The sequence below is a fragment of the Scatophagus argus genome, chromosome 23 (assembly GCF_020382885.2).
Source record: "Scatophagus argus isolate fScaArg1 chromosome 23, fScaArg1.pri, whole genome shotgun sequence".
In the NCBI taxonomy this organism is placed as follows: domain Eukaryota; kingdom Metazoa; phylum Chordata; class Actinopteri; family Scatophagidae; genus Scatophagus; species Scatophagus argus.
In genome coordinates, this window is record NC_058515.1 from 9,336,573 (window position 1) to 9,354,034 (window position 17,462).

Here is a 17,462-nt window from a genome sequence, read left to right on the forward strand (position 1 = left end):
TTCACATGAATTACAAATATCAGCTATAATATGCACCACACTGCGTGGATACAACAGGCTACACAGTGACAGAATGCTAAGTATACATACAAATGTGTAGAATTACTTTTACTTGTCCAAAAGTGCATATTAAGTTTGAGAATTTATGTGAAAATGCGAAGGTGTTACACCCAAACCAGAATCCAGAGTATTAGGTTGATACGCTATTACTCACAAAGAGGCTTTAATAAAGTCAATTTAGTGGCACAAAGACAACAATTGTGAGCAATTTCTGTGAGAACAAACGATTTGTTGTTCTGTTTCTCTTCACTGATGGCCGGTCAACTGTGCAGAGATTTCAAACACTGACATCTCAGTTCCCTCTTTTAGGATCTTTTAATATTTCTAAAAGTTTATGGGTGATGCTTTTCTCAAAAGTAGAAGCAGAAAGGGGTTCGATAAGGTTGATCAATATGTAGCCCGAAAAACCTGCGGCCTGGAATGTTCTGAGCATTTGTTCAAGGCTACTTACAGATGAAAGTAAGCTTTTCATGGTGTTTAAATCCTATTATAACTCCAAACGCAGTTGTGTTTTACTCCCCTGTTCACAGCTTCGAACCTACTAAACATTTTCCACCTTCAGCATTAATTAACTCATGTTAAAGCCTGAACATTCTGTCAGTCCATCTATGTACATTTCAGGTGGCGGGGTCTTTTTCCAAGAAAAAGAAATTATTCTTCACGCAGAAGCTAGACTTGATTCGACTTTAGAGGGATTTCTTAACCCTGGTGAAATGCCTCTGTCTCAGCCTGTTAATCAGTTTGAAAGTGAGACAGTATCTCGAGGCCTGTGGCGGGGCTACGCTTCACTGATATAACGGGTTCCCGGCTCCGGAAGCAGAAAGATGTTGAAACTGTTGATGCCTGTAAATTATTTTGCAAGCTAATATGTTAACACTCTTTGTGCGTGTGACGAAACTTTCAAGCCTGGTCAAAAGCACATTTTGTTTAACGTTACATTACAGTTTGATACAAAGACTGTTTTCACGTTTAACTGTTGAAAAGGGAAATTTCTCTGTTACTATGAGCATAATTTGCGAAATTACAACCAGTTTGGAGTCAATTGTGGTTCAGTATTTACTGTAAACAAGAGTGATGTGGAAACCTGAAGTCTCCAGGTCACACACACTGAGAATCAACTTTTTACTGAATAGGTGAAGTCTTGTACTTAATATTTGCATATGTATACATGGATTTTTCAATGAGTGAAAAGGAGCATTCTTTAATTAAAAAAAAAAACAATTAGGCAATTTAATTAATTAAAGCATGTCAGACACATTATTAATGTCCTGAAACATGTCTCTAAGGGATCTTTACATAATGTAATGAAGATTCACAGACCTTTAGATAACTTTCATTTAAAAATTAAAAATATATATGAAAATAAAACAAATTAATTTTTTATTTAACAATAAATAAACACCATCATTTGTCAGCTGTATGAGGGTTCGTCAACATCCGAGCGACGATGGGTTTTTGCAGGAACAAACGCCGTTAATTTGGCCCAAAACGTACTAAAGGTTTCATGTCCTACTTAACGCGATTAGTATTGTTCTGCCATTAACTGCTTAGGTAATAAGAATAATCAGAGTAGGGTCGACGACAGTACAAACCAAGCTTTTTTTCTGTTTCAATCTTTTTGAAATACATTTTTAGGCTCTTTTGCACCATTTCGGTGGGTGTTTTTGTCAGTTGAGAGGATTAAATAAAGTATTTGCGTGTTTTCCTTTTCTCACCTCTTTTCCTTAACGTAATTGATTACGATCGTGTGCTTAAAGTAGTTTGATGAAGCTTCCATAACCAAAACAAACAAACAAACAAAAAACACTTTCGATAATTATACATAATCATGGCCTAGATTGTAACTTAATATACGCGCTGTTCTGTGCAAAAATATGGATATAAATGTTTTGCCTTGGCTTATAAAACGTAGAGGAAAAACAGATTTACACTGTGCACAATAAATAGTGTGCATGGACAGATGTAGCCAATAGGCGGTACTGTGCCATTCTTCATGAAGCTTTCTGCGTCTCCAGCCCTGAGGACAACACTGTGTCTCTGCTTTGGTTTGCTCCCTGGTTGACCTAAATACAGCATCTCTGCGGTCCCTCAAGGCAGACGATCACACAGCCCACTACAGGCTCTGAACAACGAGACAGCCTAGAGTTTCTTTTTCTGGAGGATTTTCCCCATCTCTCCAACACGGCATTTCTGCGGGATCTCTTCCAGCTGATGCTTGCGCCCTCTTTGCCGTCATGGGCTGCGTCGGGAAACGAGACACATTCCCGGGAATGACATTACAATATCCAAATCTGGGATTTTCTTTTGAATAAGGTGACGGTCGGTGTGGGGACGGACAGAAAAAGTCAATATGCTTGACGATAAAGGTCCGAGCTCGAAGCTGAGACCTGCGTCCAGAGGTTCGTCTTTTTACATTGAGAATTTGCTGAGGACTACAAACACAGGGACTTCCGCAGAGGAGCGGGCAGACACCCTTAGCTTCAAACTTAGCGGCCACAGGCCGGTGATCTGTCCGGGACTGGAGACAAAACGGAAGGATAAAGTGCTGAACTGGAGCGAGATTTCACCGAACACAGCGTGCGCCACTACACGAAGTGAGTGAATCTGTGAATCTGACAGGGTTTGTGTTTCTTGGTTCAAATCTGTAGGTAAAAAGTACGAGAATAAATCGTTGGTCTGATTCGTCTGTTTGGTCTAACGTGGTTCACAGGGTTGAATCATAATTTAAAAATAAATATAAATTAAAAACCCATCAGGATCATCTCCAAATTGCAATCAAATTTTTTTACACTATAAATCCATCCCAATCTGTGCGTCAAAGTACTGGACTTTGTGGGCATGGCACATGGTCTGTAGCCCGTTTTACTGCCCCTTCCTTCATGCGTAAAACACCCAAATTATCAGCTTAACGTCCACACAACAATCTCACTCTGACACTTCAAATAGTCCAGCAGTGGATACTTGCTCACAATCTTGGAGAGGACGGAGAGCACGACTACGCACATTACATTTGGTGCAAAATGTCAAATCCTGACACGAGATCCTGCTCTGTGTGTGTGTGTGTGTTCTTTTTTATTTATTTATTTTCACGTTCACGTAGGTTCACAGCACAAGGACGAACACACAGACCACAGCCATCCGGATTCCCCAGTTTTACGAGGGCGGGAGGAGGAGAACGATGAGCCGGGCGGAAGGGGGGACGACAGATTCACGGATGACAGGGAGGAGGAGGACGCGCGCTCCTCCTCCTGCATCTCTCGAGAGGACAGTTGTGATACAGGTGAGGCCGAAGAACTACACCCTAATCCTCAAAAAAAAAGGGAAAGAAAAAAAAAGTTCGCACCGACCTCAGCGACCTGCACAAAGCGACATTCCTCAACACGCATGCGCTCTCCTATTCACACGTTTTCCCAAGCGCAGTCGTTTGTCTCCCCCCAAAACGGGAAATCACTTCACCTGGAAACACTTTATTTAAAATTGAAATAATTTAACATCCACAGTACGTGAAGTGGTCACACAGAGGGTCTTGGCGTTATTATGAAATATTCAGGTAAATAAAGTCATTTGACAATTTTTCTGTGGCTGACATGATAGAGATTTTTTGATACTTCGTTAGATACTTCTACTATTGATCCTTGTAGTATTTGTCATTTCCGGGAAGTACCTTTACTTTTTTGAGTATTTCATTCTGTGGAAAATCTGATGTTCCCTGGTCATTTTATTAATATTATTGAACCAATTCTCAGTTGACTTTCCATAAAGTTTTCAGCCTAAACTTTATCACATTGCAGACTGTAGCTTCTACAACATTAAAGATACACTGTTAGAGGAGTCGGATCCTGTTATATTTGCTAAAATCTTCCTGTTTCCTCCTCTCAGGTGAAATGAAAGTCACACGGAAGAAGAAAACCCGCACCGTGTTCAGCCGGAGTCAGGTGTTCCAGCTCGAGTCCACCTTCGACCTGAAGCGCTACCTGAGCAGCTCTGAGCGAGCCGGGCTGGCCGCCTCGCTGCAGCTCACCGAGACCCAGGTGAAGATCTGGTTCCAGAACCGCAGGAACAAGTGGAAGAGGCAGATCACCGCTGACATGGAGGCCAGCAGCGCCGCCGTCAACTACGCAGCCCAGAGGGTCGTCAGAGTTCCTGTGTTGTATCGCGAGAACGTCACCACACCTGTGACGCTGACCAGCCTGCCCCAAGTGTCGCCGCCGATGCTCGGCCTCTCCGGTTCTATCAACTATCCTCTGAGTTCCCACTTCACCCATCCGGTGTCGTTCATAACCCCACAGATGACTGGACTGGTGTGACTTTAAGGACCGAGCACACTTGTGACTCTTTTGAGCCCAGTTAATCAAATAAAGATGCTGCAAAAATAAGAATCATAGTTCAGGTTCAGATCACGAAAAGTCAGATTATAACTAAGTCAACTCATCCAGCGTCTTTTAGAAGTTTTCTCAAAAGGTGGGGCATTCATTTCAGCGTGATTCTTCAATGGCTGTTCTAAAATCCTTTAAAGAAGACTGTTTAATCACCATCTTAATTCATTTAAAGGTTCTGTGTTAAATGTGGGGACTGTGAGGGAGGGTTTTGGCTTTTCCAGCTGCCCACAGTCCAGTCCACAGGCGGACATGGAGGACATTTCACAGCAGGTTCCACAGGGTTCAACTAAAGGCTCTATTTAGTCATGATATTTCACAGGAATTGTATGAATGATCTGTACTTATGGGATGAAGTAAAGGCCCATAAGACTCTGTGGTTGTGAAATGAAGGTTTGTATAGCTTGGGGGAAAAGAAAACAGATGTTAGTGAGCATCCGAGTAAAGATTACGACCAGGAAACTGAAAATCAGAGCTCTCAGCGTGGCTTTGAAGTTACAGATGAGTCCACATTTAAGTTACAAGTATGAATTTTGGCCCTGCTTTTACAGCCAAAATGAGGGGCAAAACTGCCTCTTCAGATGAACGTTTTTAAATCGACTTTCTGCTTTTAATCCGCACTCTGGCAGTTAGCTCTTCACATCTTCATTCAACACATGAATCGTTTCTACACACCACACAAACTTGAATTTCTCCTGTAGAGTAATGTTCATAAAAGCCAATACATGCACTTGTTTTGAGATTCTTTCACAATATTATTTCACAAGCTCTGAATCTTTTTGACTCTCACCTGAGCCCATACACCTTTAACTTGGGGAATATTATGCAATTTATCCTTGGAGCGGTCTAAAGAAGGTTCATTTATGAAAAAGCATTTTGTGTTTGTGACTTTTGACAGCCACGAGCACATTATTAGCTATATTCTTTGACACATTTTTTTTGTTTTATTTAAGAAAATTTTAATACAGACCTTTTGTACACCAATATGTTCACTTGTGAATAAAATATGTGCACAAATTGAATTGTGGTCTCGTCCTTGGTCACATACTGCATTTTGTAACTGGGAAATTTAGCTTGTAAATGCATGTAAGTGGGTAAAGATGTTCGTGTTGTGGATAGATTCAGAAGTTGAATTAAGAAGACAATAATAGAAGAGCGTTAACGAAGACACAAGCATCAGAAAAAACTTAAAACCTTTGCTGTGGAGAAAGTGAAAACGTCTCTTAAGGTCTCATGACCTCAGTCGTTAACTTGTCAAGTTGTCATGTGAATGTGGCATAAAAATAAACACTATATCAGAATATATTAGCTCATGACCCAGTCTGGATATCGAGTGACCCCCAAATAATTAAAGCTCAAAGGTTTTATGGCGTTTCAAGTGTGCAGGGGTGAATTTCACTGACATAAAAAAAGCGTTTAAAGCTACAATATGGCAGCCAGACGTAAATCTGCATACCGCCCTCATCTGCCCCACAACCTCACCAATCAAAAGCTGCTAAACCGCAGTCTTCCGGGTCGTTGAAGAGCGTCGCGCCGGCTCCTCTGTGCGCTAGTCGCAGCTGAGGAGCAATGGTGCTCGGAGCGTCCGGAGGCGCGTCGCTGTTTTTGGGACTCTCGGAGGAACACATGAAATGCCGGGGAATATGAGCAAAGAGGATGCCCCGAGTCGGAGCGCTTCTTTGACGTTCACCATTGACAACATCCTCAACCTGAAGCAGCGGGACCACGGAGACTGGGACGGTCCAAAGGAGCAGAGGGACGGCGGGTGTAAAGAGGATTTTCAAGAACGGTGTGGCGAGGTGTGGGACATCCGGAGGAGGGATGACAGCGGATCAGACGAGACAGGTGACTGAAGATTTAATACGAATACAGATAAACCAGAGAAGGTTTCAAGAAAGAACTGCTAAAACAAACTGATGGTATTTATTTGATTTGCAGAAAATGTAGGGGTGAGGATCGCTGACCGATCAAGTTTATTTTTTTCAAATCAGGCTGCAGAAGTTATTTTGCATATTCAACGCATGTGTTTGCAAACCAATGTGCAATTTTGTGGCTTCATTCACAGCACAAACGAAGCCCACAGTCCACCGTGTGGACCGCGGGGAAGACACGCCGCCGCTGACCGCTGGCTGCAGTCCCGGGGCGCAAAGTGCGCACACGGCCGAGGACGCGTCCGAGCAGCAGGTCACCGCGGACACTAAAGCCATAGTCAAGAAGAAAACGCGCACAATCTTCTCCAAGAGACAGATATTTCAGCTGGAGGCGACCTTTGACATGAAGAGGTACCTGAGCAGCTCGGAGAGAGCGTGTCTCGCCAGCTCCCTGCAGCTCACCGAGACGCAGGTCAAAATCTGGTTTCAGAACCGCCGCAACAAGTTGAAGAGACAGTTGTCTACGGACATGGAAGGACCGCTGGCCGTCGAGCACCTTTCGGAGGCAGGAAAAAACGTGCAATTACCGACTTTTTACAAAGACAGCAGCCTACTGGGCGGATGTTTGTTGCCCATGCCTTTTCCTGTGGTGTACCCGACCGCCAACGCTGCGCCCTACATCTACTTCTCCAACACTGGCAAATATTTTGGCCTGTTTGAAGCAGACTGAAGATTTTTCTGTCTGGAATGAGAGTGTGGGGACAGTCAGACACACAGTCAGTCCTGGTCTGGCTTTTGTCACTTTTTTTTTTATTTCCAGTTTTAATTTTTAAATTTTTATTTTTATTTTTTTGGACTTCGTAAAAATTCTCCCAACTTTGATGTCAAGACATGCATGTGACACTTTTTGTCCTTCTCTCAGTTGTTTTATATTATTACCATTATTATTGTTATTATTATTATTATTATTATTATTATTATTATTACTACTACTACAACTACAACAGCAATAGTGATGCTAAAAACAAAGTTTATATACAGAAAATGTGCATGCATTAAAGATTTATTTCGCGCAGTAAAGTCTCCCGAATGAATGTAGCTTAGATTTAAGTTTGGGTGATGCTGCATCAACTTATAACCATGCAATAATATTTTTTAAAAAATTTCTACTCGTGTTGGACTTTTAAATGAGTTTCTGCGGAGCAACATTTCTAATGTATTTAAATTGCTTTTATTATTATTATTATTATTATTATTATTATTATTATTATTATTGACACAAGTTATCGTTTGTTTCCACTTGACTTTTCATATGACAGACTGTGAATACAGTTAGTATATCGGACCATGACTATGGCGATTTTTTGCAATAAAAAGTGTAATATTTGCAATTTCAGCAGTGTTTTTACTCAAATTGTATTCAAAGAATTTTCTCCAAAATTTCAATATTTGAGTGCTCATTGCATTTAAAAAAAAAAAAAATCATCATGTATTTCCTCCCTCATAATAAATTAAAGTTTCTCCTAGTTTCAAAGGTGTAGACAACTCTGTCATCACATGCAACAGCAAAGCTAAAGTGTGGATTTTTCCTGTGCAGGGTGAAACTGTGGAATAATTAAAACCGGACCATCACAACTCTGTTGTGTATGCAGCAAGATGGACCAAAAACAGAGTGAAAATGGACTTCATTATTCTTAGTATTAGGGTTAGCCTCAGCCTGCTTACGGAAACAGAGGACTCTTGAAAAGTTCATTTTGATCATTATGAGGTGCCTGTCAGTGAAGTCCTCCTGGTGTCAAATTTTCTCCTTTCTAGAAGTCACACAGAAACTTTGCAGCCTGTCTGATTCTGTGCTGACAGTTTGTCCACAAGGCCCTGAAGTGTAAACTGTGCATCTGAGGCCTAATCTTCACACCGCTTGTTGAAACCCTTTGGCTTCATTCATAAACTTGTTCAGTATGATTAATGGGTCGAAGAAAGCATTTTTTAAATTGTGAAATTAATTTAATTAAGATTTTTAACAGCTTCTAAGTTGCAACAGAGCTCTTTAAATTTGCAGTCAAACAATATAATCACACATAGTGTGGATTGTTATGCAAGGGATGATTAATAAATTCATAGCTTAAGGTAGAAGAAGTCAGTTTTAGACAACCCAGCACATTAATTTTACAGCAGTGTCCCCTCCTACCTTTACACACTTAAGCACTCGTGGACCTTATGGATTCTTTTTGCATGGAAGTCGGTGTCTTGGACCTCCAGGAAGTGGTCCACAGCGGAAAAAAAAGTCATCATCACAGCCAGAGTGACAACTACTGAGCTGCTCCTTCATTTTGAGGAGACTGAGGCAGCCACCCTCCCCTGATGTCCGTGCATGTGGACCTCCTTGTGTGATAAATCCTCGAGACTGAGACAGTGGATGGACTATACGAAGGCCGGTGGTGTTCGTTTTCTCAGACAGTGCTGACTTGACAAATCTCAACTACCAGAAAGAGAAGTGCCGCAAAGTTTCTTAACTTCGAACTATCTGCATAAAGAGTTGTGCTGCGTGTGAATTTAACGAGAAAGGTGCAACTCATCTCCTTCTACCTGAGGCCATGGACGGAAACATGGTCAAATCGCCCCTCGTAAGAACCGCAGAAAGTGTGAGGTGAAAATTCCTGTGGTGCCACATTACATAAAAGTCAAAACGTACTGCATATACTGTTTGAGAATTGAGCATTTCTGCTAAAAACATATCCTCGTGTGAGATCCACATGGTAGAGCTGCAGTTCAAACTGGGACACAAAATTAATAACAAGTTTAAAGTGTCAAAATAACCAAACTTATGACTTTCTTAACTAATGTGTGCTATATCAGACTGGTTAACGTTTGAAGTGTTTTATACTTTCAACCAATGTAAAACCAGTAGACATCAAAGTATATTATTTGGCTCTACTTAAGTTTATCTGCAGACTAATCCTTTACTGCATCAAAGAAAACACTGGAGGAGAAAGAAACATGGCGGAACATCTACATTTATGTGGCAGTCAGAAAGTTGCTATAACACCCTGAATTACTGCTTTCAAGAGTGTATTCAAGCACACGACAAGCCTGTACGAAACATGAGAAGTTTATCATTTGAACTTTCCTGTCTCACACTGTAAACTGGATAAAATAGTGCAACACATAATGCACAGATACATGACATATGATGGAGTTATCAGGCTACTCCAGACAAAGAATTTTACAGTAATAATAGTAATAATAATAAACATCTTTGAGCTTTTTGATAAGCCTTTCGTACTGTGAAACTTGGACAAGAAAGTTTGCATAAATACACACTGAGCACTTATTGTTGATATCACCAGCTTTGTGGGACAAGACATACATTTTCACAACTCACAAGCAAACAAGACTCTAAGCACACTCAGTGAGACCAAGAATAAGATGCTGAAAAAAGAAACGACAACGCGGTGCAGGGTATATAGTGGGTATAGGGTATATTGTATCCTGTAAGGAGCTGCTCAAATAAACTTTTGATCAAATTTTGTCACAGGCCTGATGAACAGTCTGAGGTTACCCCACCATCTGCTTTTCTTTTTGCCATTAGAGCATGTGAGTGTACACGGGCGATGCCTTGTAATGCATCTCTGCAGAAAGCGCGAGAGAAATAAGAGAAATGTGTATTTAGGTGGACTTGCATCAGTGCTTCTGGAGAGATTTTTCCTAAAGGGCCCAGTGAGCTGCACTTACACACCGTTTCCGGGTCACTTCCCCCTTCAGTGCTGGAGCCTCTCACTGCTTTCTCCCTGTCACAGCCATTCAAGGCCCCGTCACTGTTAACCTGTTCACTCAACCACTTAGTCTGCCTGCAAATCTGTTGTTTTCTCTGCTAAATTCCTGTCTACCTTTGCTGCGCATGCTGAGTTGTACTGTATCTCATTCTTCTCACAAAACGACGGCCACAAAGAAAACAAGCCGCTGCTGCTCTGATGTGAAGTTTAGCAGCAGTTAGTTAGTAAAATGGGAAAATAGAAAGAAAAGAAATCCATAACTCTTTAAGCATGCTTTTGATCCTTTACATATTAATGGGCTATTGACTGATGAATAATTAAAATAATCTTTTCTTCTGTGAAAAGAATAGAGGACAATTAAAAGTTTATGACCTGCTAAAAATAATAAAAAAAGAATTTCTCCAATGTAGTATTTTTTTATACTTGCAAATTCAAGTAGTTTTCCAATTCATTTTACTGAGAGCAACTAATTCTCATTATTAGTAGCACTATTATTTCAAACTTTCAAATTTCAAACATATTGATATTGGGGTTTTTTTTCATTATTATTAATTTTCCATCCAAGTTGGACAACAAATAAAACCCATTACATGAATCCCATTCAGAATTATTGCATCTGTGAAGTATAGCGCAGTCAGTCAGTATAATCAGCTAACAGAATATTATCACACCAAGGAGGAAGGTATATAGAGAAGTAATTTTATGTTAAAAAAACGTGTGTATATTGTCATTTCAATTGCCTCACTATGTGTAATGAGTAGTAGTGTAAATTGTAAAATAGATTAAGAAACATAGCAATATATGTCTTTGCAAATATTTTTTCTTAATACACTGACACTTCATGGAAGACTTTGTGAACATACGCAGTCGATACAGTATTCATGTAGAGATGAAAACATGTTTGTGCAGTTACACATCTGGGTACAAAAGTTGTTACCAGTTTATTTCAGCTGACTGTTAAATCCGTCATAAATCTGCTCGAAAGGTTTGTGTCTAGAATCTTAGTTTTGGGGGCTTGCACATTAGGTTTGTGAAATGCTTTAAAATATTTAGGTCTCTGTATCTAAATGCATAAGCCGTGCACAGACTTGCACGGCCTTTTACACGTAAATAAAACTAATTTTTGCATTTTTAAGTATGAATATTTACACTTCTGGAAACTTCTGCCTGTAAATGTTGCAAGTTTGTCCAAGTGTGCGTATGACTTAGGTTTCTTTTGAGGGCACACATTCAATTCATTTCAGATTCAAGATGAGTTAACTGGGGACAGCTGTGACAATTGGGGACAAAAGCAGACAATTTTCCAATTGGAGACACAAGGAAACAACTGATCTTTGGGTCACTGGTTAAGACCAGGTTCCAGGGTTAGTCTCCAGGAAACTAACGCAAGTCAACTTAATTCCCGCAAAAGTGACCTGAAGTTATGTGTTTACAGACTGAAAATGTAAAAACTCTCCAAAAAAAAAAAAAAAAAAAAAAAAGATAAACTAGTCAATAACATTTGCTTTTATTTAGTTGCTGTAATTTTTTTCTGCTATATAAATTTTAAAGAATATTCACCTTATTACATAGTTTGAGTCACTGTTGTGAAATCAGCATTTTGTGTGCCTTCTGATGTGATCATAATTCAAAATTTATTCATATTAAAAGTACTGATAATTTTTTTCAGCTTTTTAGCAGTGACACTTTGGTTCACAGATTGTCCTGTTAAATGTCAAAAGTTTGTTTTATAGATTAAGATTAAGGTTGGGGTTACACATTGAGCAGCTATGATTTAAATATGACTGCAGAGAATGAGCATAAGTCAATACAAATGTCCTCACAAGTGTAATAGTACAGACTTATGTACAGAAGTGCCCACTTGGCGTGTCTTGGAGTGCGTCTAAGACGAGGGTGGGGGTTGGGTCGGGTGGGGTTTACAGTCGCCAGACTTCCTGACTCTCCCCCTGTCGGAGATAGTGTTGTGAGCGCAGCGTTGGCTCTTTGTGTCTCAGCACTCTGCTCTGCAACCACAAGGTTCAAGTGACCCCACCGGCTGCCTGCAGTCTGCCCCCGGCCCGGACTCCCCCCACCCTGTCCCATCCTCCCACAGCCTCATCTGTCAGAGGCGAAGAAAAATCCATTAAAATCTCAACCTGATCAAAAAGACGCCAAAGCCAAGACTCCATATGCGCTCATTTAGGGCTATCGATGACTGGCGAGCATTGTGGGGTAGTTTAATACATGCGATTGACTTACTGCCAACAGTGGCAACAAAGGCTGTTTTTCTGCAAAGAAGTAGAGCTGCGAGTTTGGCTGAGTTATTCCAGGCTGATGTGCACCTCAAGGCCATCCAGAGCTGTCAGCACATTTCTCCAGTTTGGCCATAAGTAACCCACACAGCACATGGTTTCCATTCTGAGTTAAATGTCTGAATGTTGAGCACTATTGTTTGAGATGATTGATCCCTGAATTGCAAGTGATAATGTGGTCCCACCGAATGATTGCGGTGGGAGTTTCTTTTGCCCCATTAGCATGCAAATACAGAGAAGTGACTTTACTGCCATGGCTTTGCATTACCACCAGAACTGTAATGAAATGTCCCTGGGAAGTGTTTTTAAAATCACGTTAAAAAAAACATAAATGGAGGGGTTTTTTTACATTAGTGCCACACTTATACGTGTGTGTGTTCACTAAAGGATCATCATCTTATCCTCACCTCAAAGAGGCTGACATGTTGTCATATCAGATTTCATCTCCTTAACACAGAGTGACAACTCTGATTGAGATTTCCACATCAAAACCTCCACCACTGGCCTTACTCGTAACTAGACCCGAAAGTCACCATAGCTGTTTAATAACCCAGATACAGTTAGGAGCCATTAATCTATAATCACATTTACTTGGCACTCTACTCCGAGGTGCCATAACAAGCCCGTTTTGCCGTGAGCTTTCTTTGTGCATTCTCAGATGGGATTCTTAATTACTGTTGATTACCGTTAGAGCCCGAGGTGGGCTGGAGCAGCCACGAACTGCAAGGATGTGTTTAATTTTCCTGAAATTATGAGCCTGATTTTAGCAATCAGTAAACAGGAGAGTTGGCAAGGAACATAAGACAGTATTTGCTGCTAGATGTACAGTTTAAACACAGGTTTGTTGTAGAGGGGTATGAGTAATAATTATCATCAGAGGTAAGAGGAAAGATATGTGTTTTTTATATTTCTGGGGTGAACTGTTCCTTTAATCTATATAGAAACACTTTTGAAGAGGGGCAGCCTGTAACAGCTGTAACAGTTTAATTCATTCTGACAAATTTAATAGTGATGTTAGTGTAACTCAGTTAAAAATCATTAATAAGAACAACTTTTGGGCTGCTAATTTCTTTGGCTGGTGGGTGTGGACCATTGGACAGATCCTTCCTGATGAACCAAAGAGCCATCTTAAAAACAGAACATAAACACCACTTAAAAGGTTTTTTGTTTTTATTTTCACAACCTGGCAACACAAAAGGTCTTCTTTTTAATGACTTATAAAGGATGTATAAAGCTATATTAACCAGTACTAAAGGCAACTATAATTTAGAAACCTTTCATAACGGGTGCATTATTGAAAAATAATTTTCCACATCTGCTTTTTACAGTTTCCTCTTCATTTTCCTTTCTGAAAACTGTCTCCAGTGGTGTCCTGTCTAAAAGGGTGGTTTGTTCAAAAGACTCAGTGACGCTGCACTTTACAACATAAACAACACCCCATTCATTATGACTGGTAACTTGATAGCGACCGTTGGGATCTGGACCCTCCCGGCAGGCTTTCAGTGGGCTTATTGATCCATTAATTTCGTCGACTTTGGTGTTCTGCAGTGACAGAGTGCCTCTGTAAATTGAATGGGGGCTGAAGGATTACAATGACCGTATCTGATGAAAAGGTCCTGCATGAGTGGCGACGACATAAATAAAGCCAAAGGTCATCCATCCTCCCCTCTCAAGAGCCAGCCTTCTGTGTCAAGGAGTCTCTCATCTCATCCCTGAAGGGCCCCCTAGTGGCAAATATGCCACAGCATTGCAGAGGGCCAAATGTCAGCATATGCTCGTCACACTGTGGAAATGCTGTACTCACAGTGGGAGGATCAAGCGACAAAGGAGATCCTATTAAGATCCTATCACAGTATTTATGTTTTTATTAGGGCTCTCTTTGTAAACATTGTGTAACTACTGTGATTAGTTTTAACCAGAAAAATTTATGTTGATTCCCTTTCATATTAAACACAGCCAGTGTCATGTCTGAGACAGACTTACTGGTTGGTCACTCACCTAAAAGCCTAAAAGTTCATCCCCTAACACCCTCATTTTAATCCAGTATTGTTGCACATAAATATATTCATATCATGTATACAGACATTATGTAGCTATCCCAGATTGCACCAGTGTGAGTATCACTTAGAGTATTGTAATGTATGTAACTTTTAATTTCTTGTTTTATTTCATTTACTTTACTCTCATTCGTGAATTTATTTTTAATGCTTGTAATTCTTCTCCACTATGGTCTGGGTTTTTTTGTTGTTTGTTTCTGAATCACATAAATTTCCCTTCCTGGAGTGAATAAAATCTCATCAAATCAATTTCATTGTATCTCATCTCACATGGGACGCGTCACCTCAGTCTTTCCTGTTCAAGGAAGATGTGACTGATCTCAGACCAGAGTCTTCAGTAACAGATGTGGACGAGTGTTTGGAAAACGACGTCTCCAGGGACAGAAGTCCATATTGAGCCCTGTATGTTTGCTGTGGTATCACTTTGTGCGTCGCAACAACTGGTCATTTCATTGTGGCTTCTGAGATGAAAAGCCCTGACCTTCGAGGGCGCTGATCTGGCCAACTTTAAATGACATGTCATCTGATCCAGGATCAGACGGGTCTGCCAGCTGCAAGGCAGTTAGGAGCAGCGGCAAGACTGGCAGTGCCATTCAGAGTGACAAAAGTTGTGAAAATCTTTTAATGAAGAGAATATGCAGGAGCTTCGATGGGCCCAGATAAGAGAATCTAAGTGGCTTATCAAGCTGTGCCCGTCTTTAAGGTCAGTGTACATGCTCTGTTACAAAAGACACAAAGAAATCAATAGTACAAGTTGGAGGAAACAGATACTCGAGACTAATGGACACTGGGAATTGCGGCTGATGGGCGCAAAGGGCTGAAATTCATATTGATAAGGACATCGCAGGCCAGTGGGCTCCAAGGGGTTGAGAGGAGGTCACAAGTTGCTTTGACAGCCTACCCCCTCTTAATGGAGGCCTATCGACTGAAGTGGAAAGAAGCTACTGTCACTAACATGTAAATGGGAGGCCAGGAGTCTGCCTGCGCTGGAATAAATGTGTCTGTATGGGCGTTTGTATATGTGCACCTTTTGTGTGTACGTGAATGCAGACGTATCAGTTTCTTAGCAGTCCTGAGGGAACTTCACTCTGATCAATAGCAGGTTATTAGTCACTCAGTAATATCTTTTTCTGCTCAGCGGACATGTTGAGATATGAAAACCACAATTTACTCATGCTCCGTTTTCACATCATTTTTAAATGCTTCTTTAATGCTACCTAGCTTGATCTGCAGGTTCCAGTACACTTAACGTCATGATGTAGCTGCAAACGAAATGCAGCGCAAGCCTCAGAGCAAGTTCCTCAAAATTGAAACATATTGCACAAGTTTGAGCTGAACATTCAAAAAAGTGCATTGTTGCTCATATATTTAAATTATAAAACATATTCTGAGCTTGAAGCTTCATTCTTGACTTTTGAAACAGCAGAACCTTCTTGTAAAACTACTACTCGTCTAGTGTGCATCTTAAGTAACAATATGTGTAACTTACGATGCGCTAATAAAACAGCCAGAAGTTGCATTTTCAACGTTTAGAATCGAGCAGTACAAAAACTTTTTATATCAATGGTTGCCAACCTGTTTGGGCTTGTGGCCCCTGAAAATCAAGCAACATCTACACAAAGTCGTGGGCTGCATATGTCTATATGCTGGGAGTAAAGAGTGAAGGAGTATATGTATAGGATTTGTTTATTCTTCTTTTCTGACATATTAATCATCTGAAGACCCCTCAGATTTATCTCATCAGTGCTTCTTCTTATAAAACCACTGCAGCTGATGGGCAAAAGTGAAGTTACATGTGAGAAACTATTATGAACCTGATCAATATGAATCACCACTCAATATACTCTTTATATGAAGTTTGCACCCAAACTAAACGCTAAAAGATGAAAACCTGTGCTGACTCAGTACGAGATCATAGCGTCAAAGTGACAGTTAATTGAAGGCTGGTGTATTTCCTGTTGATTTACCCTTATCTTCCAGGCAATTGGCAACAGGATTGTATGCTGACCCAAATCTCTCACCACAAAAATGTCATAATCTGCGCTGTAACCATTTTGCTTCCTTCTGAATTTGCTGCATGTGCTCCCAGTTTGCCTCCCCCGCTCTCTTCTCCCCCCCCGAGGGCTGAGCAGCTGCGCATCACTCCGCTCATCCAGTGTGACAGACCGTAATCACAAGTGCAACAGCCCAGTCATGGGAATTTATCATCAGTAAACACACATATCACTGAGCAATCAGCAGCTGAGTGGAATACAAGTCGAGCTGTGGTTGACGCAGTGAAAAGGACAACTACTCCCAAAATAGAGATCATTGGATTGTGGCTGATAGCCTGAGTGGCAGCCTGCCAGGTACATTGCACCTGTGGCTCTTAAACAGGCTGTGTCATCACTACAGTTAAACCATTACAGATGGCCTCAGAGTACCAAGGGCGCCATTAACTCACAGCTGCTCAGGAGCAGCTTTTACACTCAATAACACAAAATCAGTGTGCACAGTGTGTCGGATCAACAAACTGTCTGTTGCAGAAACAAAACAACCAGAGACTGAGGCTGTACCGCAGTCACAGGTCTAATGCGCAAATTGTAGAAACATAAAGCTTTAAGATTTAAACAGCATGGTTTGGATTTGGTCACTGCCACACTGGAATTTACTGGAAACCAAAACAAAACCACTACAACTGAGTTTGAAACAATTTGGTAACTAAATTCATCACCAACAAGGCACTTAAGTATACATGGCAGAACACAATAAACATGACACAACAGGTAAAACTGAAAAGTATCACGTGCACGAGTCAGCGGTAGGAAGTAGGAAGTTTCTTTCTTTTTAAAAACAAAAGGCTTCAGGTATTGACTTTGCATGTTTCAGTTACAACAATGAGAAAAAGCATCATTCCTACCGTATTATTTTCCGGTAATGACATATGGAGGATCGCAAACTTTTTAAAATTACAGCAGCTTTAATCCGCACTGTGAGCAACACAAAACATGATGATTGATATTGAACTCCTACCTGTTCACCCAGTGGGAGCCAC

General features: G+C 40.7%; 2 protein-coding genes and 1 long non-coding RNA gene across 3 annotated transcripts in view; 2 read left to right on the forward strand and 1 right to left on the reverse strand.

Annotated features, from left to right (window-relative positions):
• Positions 1-17,462, reverse strand: part of LOC124054808 — a 78,000-nt gene that overhangs the window by 59,449 nt on the left and 1,089 nt on the right. The window lies entirely within an intron of this gene.
• On the forward strand, positions 2,062-4,439 carry LOC124054804 (homeobox protein HMX1-like). Its single transcript, XM_046381199.1, has 3 exons — positions 2,062-2,654; positions 3,161-3,340; positions 3,940-4,439. The coding sequence occupies exons 1-3, from the start codon at positions 2,411-2,413 to the stop codon at positions 4,365-4,367; spliced, it is 852 nt and encodes a 283-aa protein (XP_046237155.1). The 5' UTR covers positions 2,062-2,410; the 3' UTR covers positions 4,368-4,439.
• LOC124054806 (homeobox protein HMX2-like) lies at positions 5,964-7,258 on the forward strand. Its single transcript, XM_046381201.1, has 2 exons — positions 5,964-6,281; positions 6,502-7,258. The coding sequence occupies exons 1-2, from the start codon at positions 6,068-6,070 to the stop codon at positions 7,035-7,037; spliced, it is 750 nt and encodes a 249-aa protein (XP_046237157.1). The 5' UTR covers positions 5,964-6,067; the 3' UTR covers positions 7,038-7,258.